Source organism: Balaenoptera borealis, assembly GCF_965194805.1.
Source record: "Balaenoptera borealis genome assembly, chromosome: 6".
NCBI classification, from domain to species: domain Eukaryota; kingdom Metazoa; phylum Chordata; class Mammalia; order Artiodactyla; family Balaenopteridae; genus Balaenoptera; species Balaenoptera borealis.
In genome coordinates this window covers 7,627,265-7,650,265 of record NC_138863.1, presented here as the reverse complement: position 1 = coordinate 7,650,265, position 23,001 = coordinate 7,627,265, and the positions used below count along the sequence as shown (strand labels likewise).

The 23,001-nt window shown below is 48.1% G+C and overlaps 1 protein-coding gene across 5 annotated transcripts in view; it reads left to right on the top strand.

Moving 5' to 3' along the window:
* DIS3L2 (DIS3 like 3'-5' exoribonuclease 2) overlaps positions 1–23,001 on the top strand; it is a 370,836-nt gene that overhangs the window by 318,402 nt on the left and 29,433 nt on the right. For 4 of the 5 annotated variants that reach the window (XR_014245636.1, XM_082395568.1, XM_082395569.1 and 1 more), the window contains exon 14: positions 14,342–14,421. Coding sequence is in view for 4 of the 5 variants with exons in the window: in XM_082395568.1 (XP_082251694.1) it covers positions 14,342–14,421 (80 nt within the window). In the remaining variant the exon portion in view is untranslated. Of the gene's footprint in view, positions 1–14,341; positions 14,422–14,683; positions 14,715–23,001 lie in introns of those variants that run through there. The other variant, XM_082395571.1, reaches the window with a different exon arrangement.

Here is a 23,001-nt window from a genome sequence, read left to right as displayed (position 1 = left end):
TTAGTCATCTCTGCCAGCCTAGACCGTCCTTTTCCCCTGTGCCTCCTGGGGTGCCCAGCACGGTGCTGAGCAGCACAGGGGGTGTGTTTAGCAAGTGCTTGCCCACAAAATTATAAAGTTCATGGCCAGAAGGAGACCAAGACAGTATCTCTTCCGAGGCTTTCACTTCACAGATGATGTCATGGACAGAGGCCCTTGGCCTACATAACAGAAGCTGGCTCTCCGGTCCCCAACACTTTATCAGTAGGATATTAATAGATCCTATATTAATCTTAGTTTTTGTTGTTGTTGCTTTGTTTTGTTTTCATTCCTGCTATCCAGTATTTTGACTAGCTGACTGGCGTTTCTTCTTTTGCAAACCCTGAGGTAAGAAGCCCTTGGCTGTAGTTCTCCTCTTCCTACTACCTAACTGTGTGACAGTCATATCAACCAGAGGGCAGGTTCGTTGAAATGGAAAACCAGAGCCAGTCCACATCTTCCTCTCACTTGCTCTCAGTTGAGTGGGCTTACCTGCTACCTCCAGTCTGCCGGCAGGACCCTGCCTCTGGCAGGCCCACCCAGGCATCTGTCTCCTCCGGTCCGGCTTCTCCACCTGAAGCTGGGCGGGCGGTCTGCGCAGCCTCTCGCTAGGGCGACTTGCCTTAAATTCCAGTTGTTCTTCCGTCAGACCTTTGCCAGCGAGCCCTGAGAGACTGACTCTCTGAACGCCAGTTGCTGTCCTACGCCTGCTGGAATCTAGAGGAGAGAAGAAAATTGTCGGAGCCCCCAGCTTCCAGCTTGGTGCCCTCTTTATAGATGAAGAAATAGCAAGTGTGGCCCAGTGAGAAATGCACAGACTGTAGTTAGATGGGTTTGGGTTCCATTTCTAGGTCTGCCAGGTGTTGATTGCTGTATCACCTGACCTTGGTTGGGCAGGCAAGTTACTTAACCTCTCTGCACGTCAGTTTCGTCACCTTTAAAATGGCAGTAATAGTACCTGTGCACGTGAAGTTCTTGGTGCTGTGTCTGGTTGAATATGGAACCTCTTATTTCTGCTGCTTATTGCAGGCGCCTACATCACCTAGAAGTTCTTTTTTAATAAAGGTTCGTGGGGCTCAGAAACAGTCATCGATGGGGATTTCTCTATTGGAGCTTACAATCTCGTTAGACGGTATGATAGTTAAACAAATATACAGCTGGAGACTTGTTTCAACTTGAGAATAAATGAGAAGAATCAGACCATGATAGAAGCGATTTTCCCACATCCGGACTGTCGGAAGCCAGCCCTCTGCCGTGCTCTAGCAGGTCGCTGCGGCCTCTTCCTTTCCCAGGCGGAGATTAACAGACAAGTTGTTGCCAGTGCAGAGGCGCTGGGCAGCCTCCATGTTGAGGCACATCTGCCAACCTGGCAGGGCCTTGGAGGCTTTTCTGTTGAGGAGTGAGCCTCATGTAGGGGCACCACGGCCTCCCTGCCTACTGCTTCAGTAGGAAGCAGCCCAGGAGAGCTGGTCACCTGGGAATACAGTAGGGCTGCCCGGCCACCAAGCCGCCGCAAGTGCCGGCAGGGCTGCTGAAGAAGACGGGACACTTTGAAGCATGTGTCCTCCTGCGGAGTGCCCTCCTGCTGTGTGTCCTTTGCAGAGAGAAGTGGCTTCCCAAATATCACTCCAGTTAAGAAGTTGAACCCTATTAATGTGGAAATTCCTTGGGTTTTAGAGTGATCACATCTGGGACTGTTGAGTCCCACCCAGTCAGCTTGTTCCAGTGTGTCCTCTTTTCAATTTGATCTCAACTCATTATAAGAAATAACCCTAAGCTTTATGACATCAGGAACATTTATCAGGTGTTTGCCATAGTCAGGTACTGTTATAATGTGTTTTCTTTCCCCTCATTTAATTTTCACAACCATATGAAGCAGGTACCATTATTGTCCCCATTTTACAGAGGAGGAAACTGAGGTACAAATAGGTAAGGTAACTTGCCAGGGGTCGTGTAGCTCATAAGAAGTAAAGCCAGATTTCAAAACCAGCCTGAAGTGTCTACACCCTTTACTTCTCTACCGTGTTGCTTGTTGTTTATAGGTACACCCACTGGAAAGCGAAATGAGCTCATTTCTGGTATAGTAAGACCTATATGTCCCAGGCAGGAGGGTTGCAGCAAAAGCTTGAACGCTTAAGAGTGCTAGAAAGAAAACTTGTCCAGTGCTGTGGGCAGTTATTCTAGAGGATCCCCAAGGTCCCTGTGAGAGCCTCTGACTGTCCCCTGAATTCCAGCCCAGAGCCCCTAGAGAAATAATACAAAGGTTGGAGAGAAAACAGATTTCTGCTTAATGAAAATGTTCCCCTAAGATTATTGTGAAACTTATTTTTTTAACATTTAACATTGTGTCTAGTTTCTTAAATGACTTTCAACTATGCAAGATTATCCAAGGATTCTCTATTACCAAAGCTGATGTTTCAGTTAGCAAGGCAAATAGAAAGTCTGTTCATTTTCCTTCTTGCTGGATCCCAGCCCTTTCTAATATCCTCTACTAACCTCTTTAATTTTTTTGATCTTTGCATTTCATCTTAGCTGTAAGCTTCTTTCTGTATTTTCTTTAAAGTTCACAATACCCATATGTTCTTTGGTCTTTACCATAGTTAGAATGGTACCTATTCGACTGATATAGTGTTCAAAAAGAAAAAGGCTCTTTAAGACACTAGTAATTATTTTGGATGAGAGTAGGAACCTCCCTCTGGTAACCCCAGGTATGGGCCTCCTAGGTGTCCCTTCCAGATTGTTCTGAGCAATCCAGTAAGCGTTGTCAGGTCAACAGGCATTTTGTGACTGGATGGCCGTGGCCAGTGATCTTTTGCCAGGAGGTGCTGCTAAGCCCACTGCTGCAGCTTGAAGGCTGGTTGCAGGAGGAGGACAGTAGGGCAGATTGGCTGCCCCAGGACCAGAAGGGGCCTTAGAATGTTGTCCTGGAATATGTTGTCCAGACATCTGGCCTCATCTGGGAGGAAGGAAGCACAGTGGGCATGGAATCAAGCCATGAACTTTGACAGTTGCTCTTGGCTACGTCACAGCATTGTGCGGGGGAATTCTTCACTGCCACCTCTTTCTCGTTACAAGAGGTGAGCGCTGGTCCTCCTGAAATCTTCAGAGCCTTTCTTCTGACAGATACAGCAGGGACTTATTATGGATGCTTTCCTCCAGTAAACCTAGAAAGTATCTCACATTCATCCGTAAAATAAACCACAAGGATGACCATAGAGGAACTCAGCTCCATTTTACAGGTGGGAAGGCTAAGGCCATCAGAACCCCACACGATCCCGGAGTCTGGGGAAGAACAGAGACAAGGCCAGAGCTGCTGGCTCCCAGCTTGGGGTTATATAACTCCTTCAACTCCTCAAGTCCCTGGAAACTGAGGCCAATTCCCTGGAAGATCATTCTGTTCTCTCCTGTTTTTTCAAGAATAGAGCCAGCTTGATCACTGGCTCTGAGGCATGTATGAGAATGACCCGTTTTCTTTCTTCCATGAACTGAATGCCTACCGTCGTGACCATTGTTTAATCAAGTTGTATTCGAACTTGCCTGGATCTCATATTTGTATGTATGTTTGGCTTATATTTTGAAGAACCTTATTTTATTTATGTATACTCTCATCTGTTTCCAAAAAGGATTTGAGAAGACTTGCAACAAAGGAAATAAACAGTAAAATGAATACAGTAGAAAGAAAGACAGAAAATCAGAGCCAAGGAAAAGAGGCAGAAGTAATAGGACATCTATAAGAGTGAGCGTAATTTCTGAGGCTGGGCGTCATATTATCTGACTTCAGTGTCAAAAATGCAGAAATAGCTTCCTGCTTTGTGGGGAAGAGACAGATTTCATAAGGTTACTTCTTAGAACAAATCTCACTGAAAGTCAAGGGATACTTTTCCTAGCACTAAAAGCAGTTTCTCACATGAGGCTTGATATCGGGGGCATTAAGTGTTATAGTGGACGGATTTTTACATTTGTGGCCAATGAAGAAGGAGGTGTTATAAGGCTATTTCTTAAAATAAACTCGGGTGAAAGTTGAAGGATAAAACACAGCTTGAGGAAGGCAAGTAAGCTAGTGAACAAGCTCATGTCATCTACAGGTGTCACTTCCCTGTAACCTAACTTGACTCGAGGACAAAGCTTAGACCACCTGCCTGAGTGAGCAGATAGCCTGTCACTTAGGCTGCTTCTGACACATTTCCCTTGTGTCCGCTGTGCGTGTGATGGAAACTATGTAGCAGAGGCGCTGAAGTGGGAGGCTCTGGCAGGTGGGCATTCTCCACTGTTGGGGGCAGGACCACAAGCTTTAGAAAGTAGGTGGCTAGGCTGCAAAACTGATACATTCTAAATGCCAGGAGACCCAGACAAGCTCTCTGTAAGATGCACAGCCACCTCCATGCATGTGGAGGGGCCATATGCGGTTCCCACAGTCAACATGGGCACTTCCCTGTGGAAGCAGCTTTGGGCAATTCCAGTCCCTGAAGAGTGGTTGGCCCGAGCCCTAGAGCTCTGAGCAGAGATGGCTCTGGTCTGGTAATGTCCCAACACGAGTCACCCTCTTTGGCTGTGAAAATCCTCAAAAATGCTCCAGCTCTGAGTGGGTCGAGCACATCGGTTGCACCATCCCTCTGCGTGCGACACGTGCAGACTTGCTCACCATGCTTTGTATTCCTCATTGCCATATTTCTCAGGAATTTGAGGGGTAAAAATGTGGCCCAGTGACCAGGGAAGGCCTGATCAGGAAAGCTGGGGCAAGGGAACACCTGTTCTGCTAACACAGGTGCTGGGAAGGGGAATGAGTTCTTCTGTGCTGGTCTCACCCGGCGATAAAGGCAGAGGTGCTGCGGAGTCACGGCCCGCAGAGCTCTACTGCCCCGGCCTTGCTGGTGAGCCACGAAGTAACCCTCAGGCAGGCGGGCAGGAGGAGTCGGGGCTCTTCTCTCCCGGGACTGGCTTGCTGACTGAGGCAAACCCAGGATGAACCAACCAGGTTGGCCTCTGTGACTCCTGACTAAAGAGCAGCCTTCCCTATGGACTGACCATAGCTCTGGAGACAGGCGGCTTTTCTTCTGAGCGAGTAAAACTTCAGCACTGAAGAATCCTTGACCTGTCATTTTTAACCTTAATGAGGATAGAACGAGCCTCTGGAACAAGGTGCAGTGGAGTCAGGAGAAGTGGCTTTAAGTGAAAACACAGCTGTGGGGTTTACAGACGGCGCTGCAGGGAGGCGTCATCCAGTGGGAGCGGCCAGCCTCGCTATAGACTTTCCAACACTAATGAATCGGGAACTCCATGCTGAACAGGATTTAGTTTGATGGGTCCCTGTGCCAGCAGATGGATGTATTTTTCTTGAAAGACCAAGGTGCCAGAAATCTCCATGATTACGTTACTGGAGCAAGGTTCTTTTCTGTGGTTTGTGCAGTTGAGCGTCAGGGCTGCAGGATTCTCTTGCTCTTTCTCACTCTTATTTTTTCCAGGTCAGAACCAGAGCTTGGGGTGGGGAGGAAAATCCTGCTGAATGAGCAAGTTCTTTCTTAAAAAGCTTTCTCCAAGTCCAAAAAGACTTCAGTGGACTTAGGAGAAAGAAACCTAATACATTGCCATAGAATCACTGTGAACCAAGCGAAAGCCAAGTGCACAGCATCTTTGTCTTATAAAAGAAAGCAGAGAGGAGATGGAAAAAAAGAAATAATGCTTAGGAAATCCAAACCAAACAACGAAAACTAAAGAAGAGAAACCAAAGATCACCTCAGAGAACGTGAAGATTTCCTTCTAATAAGATTTTTCAATTGCAAAACCAAGGCTCAGGTAGAAGTAACTTTTCTCTTCTTTTTAAGCATGCCGTAAACGGCATACCTGAGATGTTTGAACCCTGATGGGGTTTGCCACTTTCAGCTTAAGGGAGACTTGGACACCCTGCAAGACCAGTGGACTGTGAGGGGAAGAGTCAGCCGCGGAGACGCTGGAGGCTTCCCAGCCTGGTCCTTGACCTGCATTTGAACCTTGGTCCTAATAGCTAGCAGATTGAAGCAAGCTCACTGGCCTCCCGGAGAGCCCATGTTGGTTTGAACTAGAGCAATGCTGGCCACAGAACCAGCACTCTGCTTTCACCAGCTACCTCTCTCCTTACTCCCCTGTGAGAGGAACTCGGAGCTGGGTCGTAGAGGTTGCCCCCGGTCGGTCACGGAGCAGCCTGTGGAGAGGGGAACCACTCTCTTATGCCCGGCCTGCAAGTGCCGTCCAGGCCATGGCCAGAAAGAGAGTTGGTTGCCTGCCAGAGGTCATCTTGGAGCTGTTGTGGACGAGACAGGCAATTGCTAAACTTCTTAACACATCTCTTACCCTACCAAAGTCAGGCCAGCGTTTTCAAAAGCACCAAAGGCTCTGAGCTGGTATTACTTAGCCGATGGAGTTTAGTACTAAGTGCCCTGTGTGTATGTTCTCCAGGAATGTGGCTGTTTGGGAAGGCCAGCTGTGCACCTGAGCAGATTAAAGGCCAATTTGCTCATTAGCCCAGGGGAACATCTAGCAAGCCACCCTCAGCCACCTTTCCTGTCCCGTCCCATTACTCTTTTTCAGTCATTCTTATGAATGTAATCTGGCCCATTGGCTTCACTGGGCTGGTGTACAGAGTAAGGTCATGCTTCCTTTAATGGTTACATTAAATGACTCCATGGACCCCTCTGCTGCTTAGCCCGGGGCGTTCATTCTTCCCCTTAGGTTCCCCTAAAGGCTCTTCCTCAAGCAATGTCTGAGAACCCTGAGGAAGCCTTCCTTAGTCCTGAGTCGGTCGTTCTTATTGCTCACCTGTTGTCACCAGCTGGGAGGATGGCCCTGTGGCCTCCCTTGCCTCCCTCTCCCACCCTAGACCCGGAGGGGCTGCAGGAGGACCTTTTGCAGACCTACCAACCCCCGTAGGGCCTCCACCCCCACGTTCCCACAGCCCGTGCGGCCCCTTCCACTCACCCCCGCTCTCCGTCAGCTCACCCACGGTGCTGGTTTCCCTGAGGCAGGAGGGCTAGGTCAGAAGGGGTCCCAGCAGGAGTCTCACACTCTAGCTGCCCAGGGCCTACCCTCCTCTGTGATCTGGCCTGAGCCCCTGAAAGCAGAAGCCTCTTCTCTTTCCTGCTTGAGAGAGATTGGCTTGTCCTTTGTCCAGAGGAAAGGCTTGTCTCTAACTAGACCCATTTAAAGGCCTCCTTCCTCTGCTGCGAGAGGCTGACAGAGCAGCCTTGTTACTGCCTCGTGGGCCCTTTGCTGCCTTCCCTCCTTACCCAGTACCAGGAATGCTGTGCAGCTGCAAACTGTCCTCCCAGGGAAGAGGTTGGCTCGTAGCGGGCTCTTCTGCTTGACATGGCAGCTGCCTCTGGAAAGGGAAAGCCGGACGTCATGAAGTCTCGGAGTAGCTGTCATCCTTGCAGGCCAGCGTTCCAAGCTGAGCCACTCTGTGGATGGACCCCTGTAGGCCTTGATTAGAGCCAGCACTGGCACAGATGGCAGCCTGTAGGCCTGCCTGTTTCCTTGCCACGCTTGGCTCATGGGATGTAATCAGTAAATACTGTTGAGTGAAGGACCGAGTGCCTCTTCATAGGCACTGGCAAGATGGGAGCCTCTGGGCACCGAGAGGATTTGAGCCACCGCTTGTAGTCTGGCGGCACAGTGACTGAGGGGTGACACACGTGCGGCAGAATCTCTCTACAGAAGTGGGAGTGATTACAAACTCGGATGAAATTGGGTGACTTTAGGAGCTTGCAGGGGAACATGATTCTGTGCCTGTAAATTTTTTTTTAATTAATTAATTTATTTATTTCTGGCTGTGTTGGGTCTTCGTTGCTGTGCGCGGACTTTCTCTAGTTGCGGTGAGTGGGGACTACTCTTCGTTGCGGTGCGTGGGCTTCTCATTGCAGTGGCTTCTCTTGTTGCGGAGCACGGGCTCTAGGCGTGCGGGCTTCAGTAGTTGTGGCACGTGGGCTCAGTAGTTGTGGCGCGCGGGCTCAGTAGTTGTGGCACATGGGCTCAGTTGCTCCACGGCATGTGGGATCTTCCCAGACCAGGGCTCGAACCTGTGTCCCCTGCTTTGGCAGGCGATTCTTAACCACTGTGCCACCGGGGAAGTCCCTGTGTCTGTAAATTAAATGACTGGAGCAGTTAATTGCTGACAGGTAAACGAGATGCTCCAAATCTCTACTCTGCAATTCAGCTCAGCGACATGCTTTGGGCACCTGCTGTGGACAGAGATAAGGGCACTGAGTGCCCAGGGTACCTGGTGAAGCTACCCATCCCGAACCCTTGGACTCACTGGGGAGAGCGGCCCTGCCTCCAGTTACCAGAGGAGGGAATAATAAAAGATCCACTTTTACAGAGAGACTCTCAAAGGATGTGTGGGATCTTGCTGGGACAGACAGGAAGGGCTCCCCTGGAAGCAGTCGTGGCACAAGGAGGGGCCCAGAGGTAGGAGAGTGCACGGCATGGTCCAGCGTCCTGCAGTGAGCTGTGCAGTTGTAGAAGGAACGCACGGAGCTTTGCAGCAGGACGACGCCGGGGCGCTCTTCCCTGTCTGGCAGACTCGTGTTTCTCCTTCAAGATGCCTGTCCTCTGCCCTGGGGCCCCCCCAGGTTGGCACACCCTCCTCGGCACTTGCCACCCCACCGGTCCCTTGGTCACAGTCCATATTTGTTCACGTGGGCAACCAGCCCCCAGAGGGCCTGGGCCGTGTTTAATTCATGGATATATTTCCGACATATAGACAGCAGGAAGCCATCAAGGTCCTTACAGATGGAAGTGTCATCAGGCTTGTGTTTAGAAGGATGGCTCAGCTGTGTTATGGAGAGTGGATTAGAGAGAGCAGAGCCAGGGGAGTGGAGTGTGTCAGTGTCCTCAAGAGAAATAATGAGCAATTACAAAGAGCGGCCGAGGCCCGGAAGGCTGGCAGGGACCGGGCACGGCTCCCTCGAGGCCCTGGCTCTACTTTTCTCCGGGTCTTTTGAGTCTGCTTCCTTTGTGAGTTGGCTTCATTCTCAGGCTGGTAGCAAGCAAGTTGCAGCAGTTCTGGCCCTCGTGCCCGGAAGCACCCAGCAAACACTGGCCTCCGTTCGATCACATGACCATTCCTGAACCAGTGCCTGGGGCCAGGAAATGCCGTGCACTGACTGGCTTGGGTTCCCGATCAGTTACTGAAAGGTGTATGAGGGTACCTTAGAACCGCCAGGCCCAGCCCCGGAGACTGGATCTGCTTCCCCTTGAATCCCCTGGCCTGCGGTGGGAGGGCGTATAGCTGAATGAAACTAGAATACCATTAGGAAGGAGGAAATGACTGCTAGACATGCACTTACGTCTGCTGTGGGGACCAGCTGGACCGATTCGTTCACGTACTGAACCGTGCACATAGTAGGCGCCTGCTCCCACACCCACACGTACCTACACACCTGCAGGGACGCGCTTTGTGGCCTGGTTTATCTGGGCAACAGCATCTCATCCTCCCGAATGAATATCAGACTTCTCATGGAGGACCCCACGCCCCACCCCAACCTCCGACTCTCCATTTCTCGACTTCTCCTTGGATCTTGTGATTGACTGTTCCATCTCCAGGATCAGACATGGCCTACTCTCTGACCACAGCCTCCAGTGCCCCCCACTTCCTCACCCAGTGACTCCCACAAACCCTCTCCTTGACCTCATGGACACCTCGGAGGCCAGTATAGGCCAGTGGTTAGCAACATGGACCACACTTCAGCTCTGCCACTTACTTGCTAATTTACTTAAACTTCTCTGCAGTGTAAGGATAGGAGCCAACCTCGCAGGGTTGTTGGGAGGATTAAATAAAGTCACACTTGAAAGGTGCCTAGGACAGAGGACGTACCCAAAAAATATTAGCTCCATACAAGGCATCTTTCACCCAGACTCTTCTGTTTTCTTCCAGTCAGTCCCTTCCATTTGTATTTCCTGCCTGTTTCCCCATAGAGTCCCTGATCCATCTGTTGCCAGTATTATACCTCTACTCCCTTGATCCCTCAAACCTATTCTTCCCTCAGACCTTTCTGGCAAATGCTCAGCTCTGCACCCACCTAACTTTCTTCATGCCAGCGTCTAGGTTGTTAGAAAAAAAATCATCTGGGCAGATGGTTGCTATGGTAACTTCAGATCCTGTGGCCTCAGCTAGACCCTTAATGCTCCCTGGCAATCCTTATGCTCTTCTCTGGTCAGCTGTTTCTCCTATTCTTCAAAGAAGCAATTTCAAACTTTCATCATATTCCTCCAACTGCCGTTCCTTCCCTCACCAAACCCTCCATTCCTTGCAGATAATTTGGCCTCCTGATTCTTAGAAAAGAACAATAATCAGGCTGGAACATTCCAAACCATCACCATGCCTGCATACCCCCCCACCAAATCCATAGATAGATCTTCAGCCCCACCCCGCCTTCCCTACTGCTGCAGTGAGAAAGGGTCTTCGCTTGCATGTTGGATTCCAACCCCTCCTGTCATCTCAGACACCTCGACTCCTCACTTATCTCTCTCCTGTGTCTTCAACCCCTCCCTCTATAGTTCCTCCTTCTATCAGCATTTAAACCAGTCTCTGTCATCTTACAGTCCACTCTCCTTCAATCCCACATCCTATTATCCAATCCCATTCCATTCCATTCATCTTGGCTCTTCCCTACCACTCTCTAATTTGCTGGAAGAGTTAACACTCATGATCCCCATTTCCTCACGTTCTGCTCATTTTTCAACCCATCGCACCCTGATCTCTGCTTCCACCACTCTCCTGAGAGTTCTCATTGCTAAATCCAACGGATTCTTTGTTTGTCTGCTTGTTCCTCTCTTACTTGACCTCTTAGAAGGATTTGATGCTGCTGAGTGCTCCCTCCTTGAGACATGTTCCCGCCTTGGCTCCTGTGACATCATAACTGAGAACACCGTGGCTACCCCTTCTCACTCTCCATTGTCCAGCTCTTGAATGTAGCTGTTCTATCGAAAACCTCATTTTTACTCAACATACTCTCTCGGGACCATCTCATCCACTCCAGTGGCTTCAGTTGCCATCTGACTTCCCATCCAAAGTTTCCCAAACTTGTACCTCCAGGTTACAGTCTTGCTTATAAAATTCAGAATTGTTTATACAGCTGCCTACTGGTCATCTCCACTAAGATACCTCTTAGGCACCTTAAAATCAGCACTCCCGACCCTGCTATTCCTCCTTATCACGGGAAGCATCTTCCTGGCTCTCCAAGGCAAAGAACCTTAGACATTGTCCTTGGCTCCTCTCTCTCTTGCAGAGTTTATTATCTCCAGGCCATCACCAAGTCCTACGGTTCTGGTAAGGTGGCAAGAACATAGGTTCTGGTTGAAATTCCAGTTCTAATTGTGGTTTGAACAAATTACTTCACCTTTTTCCAACTCAAGTTCCTCACCTGTGAAAAGGAAATAGTAATACTGAATTCACATGGCTGTGGTTACGGGGGACTTCTCTGGCAGTCCAGTAGTTAGTACCCTGCGCTTTCACTGCTGAGGGCCCCGGTTCGACCCCTGGCTGGGGAACTAAGATCCCACAAGCTGTGCGGCACGGCCCCAAGAAAACCCAAAAGCATAAAAACAAAAAAACAAAATAAAACAAACAAAAAACCAAATGGTTGTGGTCAGGATAAAGGAAAGCCCTTACTTGGTAGGCTTTCAATAAATATGAGTGTTCTTCTGTCCCCATTTCCTCTCTCCCCATCCCCATCACCTCCTCTGCTTACTCACCTTATTGTTGAATTGGTGTATATATAGTTTCTTGACCTTGAGAATCCCCCAGGAATGAAGTTTCCCATAATTCCTTCACGACTAAGGACAACAGCTTATATCTCATCATGCTTCTCATAAAGACTTTGGAAAATACAAAGAAAGTAAAGCAATCACTGTTGCCATTTTGATATCGTTCCTTCCAGCCTTCTGTGCATTCTTTGTTCTTTTTTTAATGTAGTTTTTTTTTATATAATTGAGTACGCATCCTGCTTCTTTTCATCTAATCCAGATATTTTCCCAGGTTAATAAAAATTCTTCATAAACAGTTTAATGGCTGCGTGCTATTCTGCATGTGACTACAGTATGGTTTATTTAACTATTTTGCTATTGTTGGTTTTTTAGAGTCTTTCCAATAAATAATACTGAGGTAAACAGTTTTGCAAAAAAAAAAAAAAAAAAAAAAACCCACTTTTCCTCCTACGTTTATAATAATTTTTCTAAGCCATAAATTCATAACTTGAATCACTGAATTGAAGGATTTGAAAAATTTTAAGCAGTGCAGTCTGAAATGGGCTAAATGAATATAGGCCTTACCTTAACTACAAAGAGGGAAGTAAAGAAATAAGGGTTGTAATTAACAGATATTTTAAAATAATTGTTTTCTGTTTTACCGAAAGAGGGCTTGGAAGATCCAAGCAGTGCTCTGTGGGGAAAACATGCCTTTGACTTGAAGTTCCTGGGTCCATGATGGTAAAGGAGGGCTTGTTTCTGTTTTTGTATTTTCATCTGGGTCATTGAGAGGACAGGCCATTCCTACAAGCTCGTTTCCCTCTAAGGAAGAGAAAAATCATCCAGCATCTAATGATGCATATCATTAGTTGTGTTAACAGCCTTGCAGTTAAAAAAAAAAAAAAAAGTTATAACAATGTATCCTCCTAATGTGCAGTTAATTTTAGTTAAAACTTCCCTGGTGATTTTAATTTTTTAATTTAATTTAACTTATTATTAGTTAGTTTGTTTGTTTGGCCTCGCCCGTGCAGCTTGAAGGATCTTAGTTCCCCAACCAGGGATTGAACCCGGGCCACCACAGTGAAAGCACCAAGTCGTAACCACTGGACCGCCAGGGAATTCCCTCCCTGGTGATTTTTAAACCCAGTGAATTTGTAAATCTAGTAAATGACCCTGCATTTGGAAATGTTAGAGCTGCCATAGCCAACTGGGCTCTAGCAAGACACACACAACTCACTGAGCTCGGGCTTCCCAGCAACTCCCGAGCACTCCCCTCAGAATCCAGAGTTTATTACCAGATTCCTTGTTCCTGATCTTCCCTAATCAGAAAAAGCTGATGAGTGCCTCAAAGTTAACATGTCCAGGACTTCCCTGGCGGTCCAGTGATTAAGACTCTGTGCTCCCATTGCAGGATTGCAGGGGGCACGGGTTCGATCCCTGGTCAGGGAAGATCCCACATGCCTCGTGGCACAGCCAAAAAAATGTGAACATGTCCAAAACCAGACTTTGGACTCTCTACCCATCCCCGCATTCAGTCTTCTCACTCAGCAATGAAACCACCACCTGCCTGGTTGTTTAAATCAAAACCTTGAACCATCCTTGATTTCTTCTTTTCTGTCCTCACCACTCCCCAACACCAAATCCATCAGCGTATTCTGTCGATTCTACTTCTAAAAATTTACTTGAGATCTCAAATTGTCCATTTCTCTCCATCTTGCCCACCTGCCCTCTCGTCCCAGCCCCCATCACTGCTCACCTGCACTACTCGGTAGCCTCCCACGGGGCTCCTACTTCTGCCCTCTCCTCTACAGTCTTTTCTCTATGCAGTAGCCAGAGGGATCCTGCTAAAACTTAACTTTGGTCATGTCATCCACCCCTTCCTTAAAACATGTCACAGGCTTCCCTTTGCTAGTAAGGTAAAGGCCAAAAACTCTAACATGGCTGAGAAGGTCCCACGTACCCTGCCCTGGCCTTCCTCTCCAGCATCATTGCCCACCATTTCCCCATATACATCCTTCAGTTCCTGCAACTCCTGCACCGAGGGCTCTATACATGTTATGTTCTCTGCTGAGGAGCACCCTCTTCTCTCCCCATCCATCTTTTGCACAGTCTAGGTAACCCCTCCTTCCCACTTTCCCAGTCTAGGTCAGGTTATTTACTTCTATAGAAACATGGGAGGTTTTTTCCTTCTTTAGAGAACCTATTTCAAAGTTTCGTATATATAAAAAAAGTTTTTCCATTCATCAGCATAATTATGTGATTGATGTCTGTCTCCTCTACTAGACCATAAGATCCTCTCTGCTTACTGTTCACTGTTCTTTCCCCATCAGCTAGCTCAGTGTCTGGCACAAAGTAGGTGCTTAATAAAAAAAAATTGGTTGCATGCTAACTGAAGAAGTCAAGTCCTGGTAACTGTCCTCCTTGACAACAGTGTCCTGTAAGGTGCAGGCTCTTCCCAGAGGGGGCAGACCCGGGTTCTCCATAACACATCATCTTGAGGGAGTGTGATTTTGCTTGTCTTCTTGTTGTTGTTGTTTTTCATTTCAGCTGTCAGAATGAATAGAGCATGCTACCTAAAACTTACTTGTTTTTCTTTTCTCTCATTCAGCTAAAGCTTGCTTTTACTCTGGACCACGAGACAGGATTGCCTCAAGGATGTCACATCTACGAGTACCGTGACAGCAACAAGTAAGTCACTCTGTGGGAAAGAGTGTCAGCTCACCATGTCCTGCAGAGGTAGCACCCATAGTCTTCCTTACACTGGGCTTCCCTGACAAAGGGATTGTCAGGAAGGGAATCACACTTTTTGTGACTGTACTAGAAAATAGCTGGCACAAAAATATTTCTCCTGTAAAATCTCTTTTGCCCTTCAATATAGGACTTGGAATACTTGTGTAGGAGCAGGTGTAATGTATTAGAAGTCTGTTTCAAAGCAAACCTTCCTTTCCAGGCTCCAGCTCCTCTAGATACTGCGCTACCCACTCCGTCTCCAATCATGCGCTTGCTAACTGGGTTCACCGTGTGACTGTGGCTGTTGTTGTCATTCGGTCTGACTATACTGTGTTTACAGGTTTGTTGTGATAGGCCACCTTGTGAATCTTTTCTTTCTTTCTTTCTTTAAAAAAGTTTTTTAGATTTTTAAAATAATTTTTATTGGAGTATAGTTGACTTACAATGTTGTGTTATTTTCAGGCGTACAGTAAAGTGAATCAGTTACACATATACATATATTCACTCTTTTTTAAGATTCTTTTCCCATACAGGTCATTACAGAGTACTGAGTAGAGCTCCCTGTGCTATACAGCAGGTCCTTATTAGTTACCTATTTTATATATAGTAGTGTGTATACGTCAATCCCAATCTCCCAATTTATCCCTCTCCGCCCCCTTACCTTGGGAATTTTACAGTTGGGGGATTTCTGGGTACTTACAGAGGTTTAAGTTGGTGGCCTTATTAGAAAGATGGCACTTGGCATAGTTTTATACACCTCTTCTCTTCATCACAGACTGCCTCCTTGACGGTGTATTTTTGTCTGTGGGCCAGTGAAAGTGGTGGTGAGTGAGGTAAAGGGAGTGTGCCCTGATGATGACAAGGACGGTGATGAAGGGTGAGGGCAGCTCCCCTTGGGCTCCTCCTGGGTGTTAGGCACATTCCAGGGACACTACGTTTGTTATCCCATGTTATTCTCATGGTAACCTGAAGACTTTTCTTTTATTATTGTTGTACTTGCAGAAGCTGAGGTCTAGGGAATGTATGTAACTTGTTCAAGGTCACTTGCCACAGCTGTGTGAGGCAGCGTCAGCATCATCACATTAATTCGGGGAAGAAAATAGATGAAAGGCAATTGATGTCCCAAGTTGCTACTTTTGGAAACCTCATTGATGACAAGAATAGTCCCAACCTGGACTCAAGGACTAATTGTTTGAATAGTCAACTGTTTTATTTTATCCAGTGGAAGGATCAAATAGGCACAGGCCAGTGGAATCATACATTACCTTCCAGAAGAGAAACTCACGTCTTCCTCAAGACCTCATGCTCTGTTATGGGTGGAAGATGGGTTACTGTGTGCCTTCGTGACCAAATTTCCATTCAGATCACTTTCAAGGCATTATTCCTCTTTGTAATTTATCTTTAGGAGGATGCTATCGTCAGCTATTGTGTACCCTCAATTCCCACCAAATTAATCATTCAGAAAAGGTTGACCAAGCATCCTTTAACACCATCATTCCTCCTCTTGGATGGCACTGTTTCTGGAAGGCAGTTACAGGATTTCTAGGCCATTGTGTCAGAGATACAATCTCAGCTTCTGATAATGCTTAGTTCAGCAGAGAAGTAGGGCTAGACTTCTCTGGGGTCAGGACTGACGGGGACAGGTGAGCGAGTCCCTCGGTGGCAGGGGCAAGCATTGTTAGGGAGTGAGAGAATTGTAAGCCATAGCCCTCCTTGTCAAGCGCTGCCCTGAGCTCCCTGATGCTTGCTGGATGGCCATGGATGGCAGCCCCTCACACGACAGATTGTGGCCGCAGAAACACAGTGGTGTCAGACTCAGGGGTGTTTACATACTCCAATTCTGGCCTGACTCTCTGCTCTTTGGAAATAAGGTTGGCAGAGTTTTTGTTCAGTGGGAGAAGGGCACCAGCTTTAAGTTTATGTCTGAGCAGTTCAGAGGTCCGGTGACAACAACTTACGTTGTCTTTGAAACTGATTGGAGAAAATAACCTAGCTCTGTTTCTTGGCCTAATTCCCAACTCCTAGCGTATTATCAGAATAAGCAATGTAGGAGAGAATGTAGGAGTTGTAAGTATTGATAAGCTTTGGACCAAAGACCTGTAAAAGAAAGCCTTTGTGTAGGAAACTGGGTAGGAGCCATGATCTCAGAAAGTATGACTATCAGATGCCTCAGTGGTCCCTCCCTACCGTTCTCTCTTGCTAGAGGCAGTCTTGGGGTTTATTCTCAACCCGTGGACAAGTTTTCTAACCTCCCCGAGCCTCAGGTTTCTTCATCTGTTAAGAACAACGGGACTAATGATAACTTTTCTGGCACGATTGTCATGGGGATTGAATGGGAAGACATTGTTGCCGGCCTAGCACGTAGAATGCCCCCAGTAAACGTTGATTGCCTCTCCTGAAAAATCGTCTCAGAAAAATCATCCTGACTTCGCTTCTGTTTTCCCAGTGCCAGCAGGGCCGCATCCCTGCACTGTGGCTGCAGCTAGCAGAGTTTTGAGTAGTAAGAGGCTGGGGCACTCTCCTCTGACTGCCCTCAGCTGTGCGCGCTCCGTCCGAAGGCAGCCTCCTCTCCCCACTGTGAGCTGTGAAGTCAAGCATGGAGAGCCCCGTGAGCTTGCCTGTGACTTTCTCCTCTCTCCCACGCTCTGCCCTGTGTTCCTCTGTTTACTGTTAGGGACAATTCCCTCGACTACCTGAATCTCAACCTTGGTGTTTAGGAAATGAGGAGATTCCACCCCAGGCCCTTAAGGGGCCCATGTTGTCTCAGCCAAGTAACATGCAGGCAACGGCAGCAGAGAGATGGGGTTCTACATATAGAAGAAATTAGCTGAATATTAGTTTGGTACATTTAATTATTGAAACTACTGCTTTTATCTGGGTGTTCTCTGCAGTATAATTTGTAATCATTTTCGTATCTATCCCTGCCAAATTCAGTCCATCAGCAAAGAAGTTTTTCTGAATAAGTACTGTGGCTCTCGTTCTCCCCAGTGGCCTTTTCCTATTAAATGGAATAGTCCTGAAAATAGGCACTCTGCTTTTATACTTCCTGGACTCTCGTGTCAGCTTCCTTTCCTGGAATATCCTAGTAGCCCCGATCTGTGACTCTATGTCATCCCATTCTTCTCCATCAGGAAGCTCATTTAGCCTCTGTGCTCCAGGGAGGACAGGCCCTGGAACTTGTCCATCTCTGGTGGGACTTAGACTCTGGAGGGCACAGCTCTCAGGTAAGCATTCTTAAAGCTCTGAGGGCATTAGGGGAAAGAAGCTGCCCTATTGTGCCTCAGGTTAGATTAGTAAAGCTCTTCTCCTTGAATTATTCCGCCAGCCTCCCAAACGCTGGTCAAATCTGCATCTAAGAGGTGTGAGTCTCCGGCCTCCCCCCCGCCCTGACAGGTACTGCCAGTCGCAAGCCACGGACCTGGGGACCACCTTCTTTTTCTCTGTTGCAGAAACTTCACCAGCCTTTAATATGCATGTTAAATCCAGTGAAGCCAGAACTGATTGAAAGTCATGTTTTTCAAATTAGGGCTTGGAGGTCTCTTCAGAGAGCAAAGAACAGGCCTAAAAGGGTGAACAAGTGACTCATGAGAATTCATTTCAACATTTATTTATTAAGCCCCTACTCCGTACAATGTGTTGTGCGAGGCACTCGGGAGACAAAGATGAACGGGGCCTGGTCTGTGACCTCAAGGAGTTTGTGTAAACAGAAGAAGGCGCTGCAGCACCCTCCAGGGGGCGCTTCAGCGGTAAGAGTTGAGAGCCGTGGGAACAGTACGGAGGCCAGTGACTGCTTCTGACTTGGGAGCAACTCCATGGATGGTGGCACCCTGCACAGACAAACAGCTTCGTCCACAGTACTCCCCACCGTCCTCCTCCTCACCGCCAGGATGGCCGGACTCCTGTGCAAAATGTCCTCCCTGCCTTTAGCCCTTTCACCTCCACCCTGTCCTCTCTGCAGCCTGAGGGAGCTTTACATGCCTCTTCATTCTGGTTGCTTTTGCGACATTATTTTTGTCTTCGATGTTCTGCCATCTTACTACATTACGCCTAAGAGTAGATTCATCTGTACTGTTCATCTGTGTAGCTTAGGACTCAGTGTAGTTCTTCCCATTTTGAAATTATCTATTATCTTTTTTATTCTCCCTAATCTGTTCTTTTGGAACTCCTGTTAGAAACTTACCATCTGATTCTTTCACCTCTCTTTTTCCTCCTCCTTTTCTGCCAGTGCTGCGTTGTGAGGCACGTCCTCAAAGATAAGGAGCTATAAGGAGACTAATAAACCGTCTGTCGGTTTACTAGTCCCCTTATAGCTGTTTATAATCTGCTCTTTGATACCCCTTCCTGATTTGGGTGTTTAGTTTTTATTTTTAATTTTTAGAAGTTCTGTTTGGAGCTTTTTAAAATCAGCCCATTATTTTTTTTTTTACTGTTCTTTTTTTCCTGTCCTAGTTTTTCACTATGATTTCTATTCCTTTCATCTCTTCCAGTTATTTTGATTATACTTATTGTATAGCCTTTTTCTGATTGTTCGCTTATTTCTAGTTCTAAGGGTACCAGTTCTCCCATATGAGTCTCTATTGACTTGCCTTTATGGTGGTTCATTTTTTCACATGGTTTGTTCTTTTTTATCAGGAGATTGTCTTAAGCAGGGATTGTGTTCACTGTGAGAGTCCCATATGCCCTGGCTTGTGGATGCATTCTTTCATCGCTTTTGCCTTTATTCTTCCAGGATCCTGGGAGTTCCATAGGTCTTGCCAGTTTGGTGTTAACCTCTTGGCTTAGGATTCCCAGAACCGGGTAGTGTGCATTCAGCCTCGACACACACATGCGGTACAGGCTTGGGATCCCGTCCCACAAAGGAGCGCCTCCCCTCTGCGCCATATGCAGACATTCCTCTGGGCTGTGAGAAAGGTCTTCCTGGTCCCTGTTCAAAGACCAGCAGCCCTTCCTGGATCCTGGCTTTCTGCAGGGCTCTCAGTTCCAGTTCCCGGCCAGGTCTTCTCCCTCCTGTGGGCATGAAAACCTTAACTCCTATAACTGTATCAAGGTCTCATACTCCCAGCCCTCCTTTGCTATGGTAATGATTATGGCTTTGACTTAGTTTCCTTTTCATTTCAAGTAACTGGGAATTTTCCCTTCATTCTTTCATGCTCAGTCACATATTCAGATTATTCTTTTGGTATCTCTTATCCATCTTTTCTATGTGTTTGTGTTGGGAAAGAGGTCCACATCAGTTCAGTTTACCATCTTGTCAGAACCAGAAGTCTAAATAAACTTTTAAAAATGTGAGTCTGATTACTCATTCATTCAACAAGCATACAGAGAGTTTCTGCTGGGTACCAGTACAGAACTAGTCACTGAGGCTGCAGAGCTGAATAAACACTCATGTGGCCCTCAGGGGCTCGTAGGCTAGAGGAAGGGACTGGGCACCCGTCACCAGAAGACAGCTCTGTGATTAGACGCTCACCTGCTCTAGCGTACCCCACATTCCATCCTGCCAGACCATCTTGAGTCTGCCGCATGCAAGGTGTCTCTGTGTGACCATGCCATGCCCCGTTTCTAGAACACCACTCTTTCCCACCGCCCGCTCACACCCATCTGGGTAATCTCTACTTCTCCTTCCACTCTCAGCCAAGTATTACTTCTTCTGGGAAGCCATTCCAACCCCTGACAACCATCATGAAAGGCTGAGGCGTGAGTGCCTTCTCCGCGGTCCTCTGCCTCACCTGTCCGCTTCTGCTTCAGCTTCAGCACTCATCACAGTGCACTTCAGGCACTGGTTTATTTGTCTCCTGCTTCCTCTACACTGAGTCCTTTTAAGGTCAAGGCCTGTTTTGTTTATTTCAGCACCCCTGGTGCCTAGCCCAGGGGTTGGGGGACCTAATTGAATCCTTTTAGAGAGGGAACCTGGCTACCCAGCCTTTGGCTTTCCAACCTTTGTTTTTTCATTTTTTGTGGGATTATCATGAGGATTAAATTATGCATGACATCAGGGAAAACGGTTTCCTTGGATGGTTTATGCATTCTGAAGAACTGACACATAGAAGAAAGAGACTGCAAACATTTGATTTAATTCTGTAAATATAGTAGTAATTACAGTTATTTACATCACTACGTACCATTTTTTGCCTGATAGGAGGGCATGGTAATAATTATAAAGAGCATTAAATATGCCAAGCAAACTTGCAGAAGCTGAGTCTAATTGCAAGGCTATACTTTGTTCACGACCTGTAGAGTTTCTGATCCATGTAGCATAATAGTGATAGGAGCTACCGCCTCCTGAATGCCCACAACTCACCAGCACTGGGCTAGGGGCTTACCCAAGTTATTTCTAGTTTCAAAACCATTCAAGACAGATCTTATTTTTATAGTTTTACAGATTTAAAAAAAGTCAAGGAGGTTATATTATTTTCACAGTTTTACAGATTAAATAAAGTAAAAACAAAACAAGGCTGAGAGTCAGAGAGGTTAACCTGCCCTAGGTCACACCATGGTCAAGAGCAGAACCTGAATTTTCCTCTAGTTCTAGCAGATTCCAAAGCCCATTCTGGCCTGCCCCTGTGAAGGAGAGGGACGGGGAAAGGAGGCTGGGCAGGCAGAGTGTCAGCCCACGGTGCTGTTCTCAGGTCCCACAGGGGCGGGCCTGCCTCAGGACCCCTGCGGTGCCCAGTCACCCCTGGGCACAGGGATCCAGAGGGCCGTTTGCCTGGACGGGGCTTCTTGTGGCAGCCACAGCCCACCCCTTGCCCTGCACAGATCCATTTCTCCACTCGTGTGGGGAGCAACTTGTCTGTGGCTCCCGTGGCCTCTGTTCCTGAGGAAGAGCTTAGAAAGGACATGTTAATGGGACAGACTACCACCTCCATTACTGTAGTGACACTTGGGGCCCCATCTGGTCCTCTCCCTCCTCCGCTGCCCATTCAGAATTCTTCTCACCTTCAGCCAGCACGTCAGCAGGTCTTGGCAGCTTAGCTGGTGGTGTGACTCAAAACTTCATGGGGACTTTCTGGGCCCTTGGTTGTCATATCCTTCTCAGGACGGGGTTGACACATATGTCCATGTGTCTGTTCACAGTCGGGCAAGGCAGCACCAGGAGATTCCCTCCCCTCCACGATGTGACTCCTCCTCTCGTCTGCTGACCCCTGGGCACACAGCGCGAAGAATCCTGGTAGTTCAGAGGGACCCTTGTTGCGTTACCCCTGGCCTGAGCTGCCTTGGGTTCCATCACCCAGCTCTGTGACTGCCTCTTCTGCTGTCCTTGGTGGCCTGCAAAGAAGAGCCACTACCAATCTCCTTAGCAATGCTGGTGTTCCTCTCACCAGCACACTTCTGGTGAGCCTGGTGAAGGGGGTGTCCTGTGGGCCCTCCCACAGTCCATAGGCCTCTGCTAGGTCTTCTGGACCCAGCAGGCCCCTTCCCTCAGCCTCTTTCTTCCTTCCCCAGCTGTCTTTCAGGGCAGCTCACGCCCTTCCACTTCGCTCAGCCTTAGCTGTCACTGTCTGCAGGCCTCTAAGGACCACTCCAGCAGCGAGTTTGCCCCATCCCCTAGGGTCTTTGAAAGGGTGCTGAATCCCACATCCCAAGAAAATATGCCCAGATCAGTGAATTCTTGCTCATCTCATTGCCTGGCCCCTTTGATGAAGGCCCTCAAATCCTGCTAGCTCATCCTTCCCACCCTTGGTATATAATCTCTTTCTGCCTTATCAGGCCCAGCACATCCCCAGCCCCATTTCCCTGGCATTTAAACCTAGTTACGGGCCTTGAAGCCCCAGAAATGAGGTGGGGGATGCAGGGTGGGCCCCCTGCATGTCTTGCAGCACAGGATGTCGCTAGCCTTCCGCGGGGAGTGTGGGCCACCTTTCTGTAAGCTGCCTCTGTAAGATGCCCTCTGGCTCTCCGGCTTAGCCTGCAGCTGCTGGTTGAGGGCCCTCAGCCTGTCACCGTCCCCCTGCTGGGCACCGTGTGCCTCACTTCATGGTCCTGGTAGACGCTGCACCTCCCGGGCTCTCAAATGCTTGAATAGACACGGTCGAGCAAAGGCTTTTTCCCAGGTCACCACTGGTGAGTCTTTGAGCAGCTGGGCCACTACTTTGTGCCAGGGACTCTCCATGCCCCACATTCGACTCTGAAGAGTGTCGTCTCCGCCCACTGGGTAGTAAGCGAGCCAGGCCCCAAACTCCATCTCTTTGCCTCTCTCTCAGACCCAGTCCAGTACCACTGTGTTAACACAGCAGGTCTGCTGAGAAGCAGATGCCAGGACAGGATTAGAAGGGGAGAGAAGAGGAGAAAGCAGGAGGAGCGTCTTCAGATCTTGACACAAGCTCAGCCCCTGTGGAAGAGGGCGTAGGAGGAGGACTGGGTAGGAAGAGTCTTGGGCTGCAGCCCAGTTTTAAGAAGGTTCAGCCGGACTGATGGGAAGTCCTGGAACCAAAGTCACCTGCTGGAGGAGCCTCACATCCTGCAGGTCCTTCGAGTGCTTAGTCACCGGCTGGGAGCAGCCCTCGGGAAGTGTGGCCTTGGTGTCAATGCAGCGGTGGG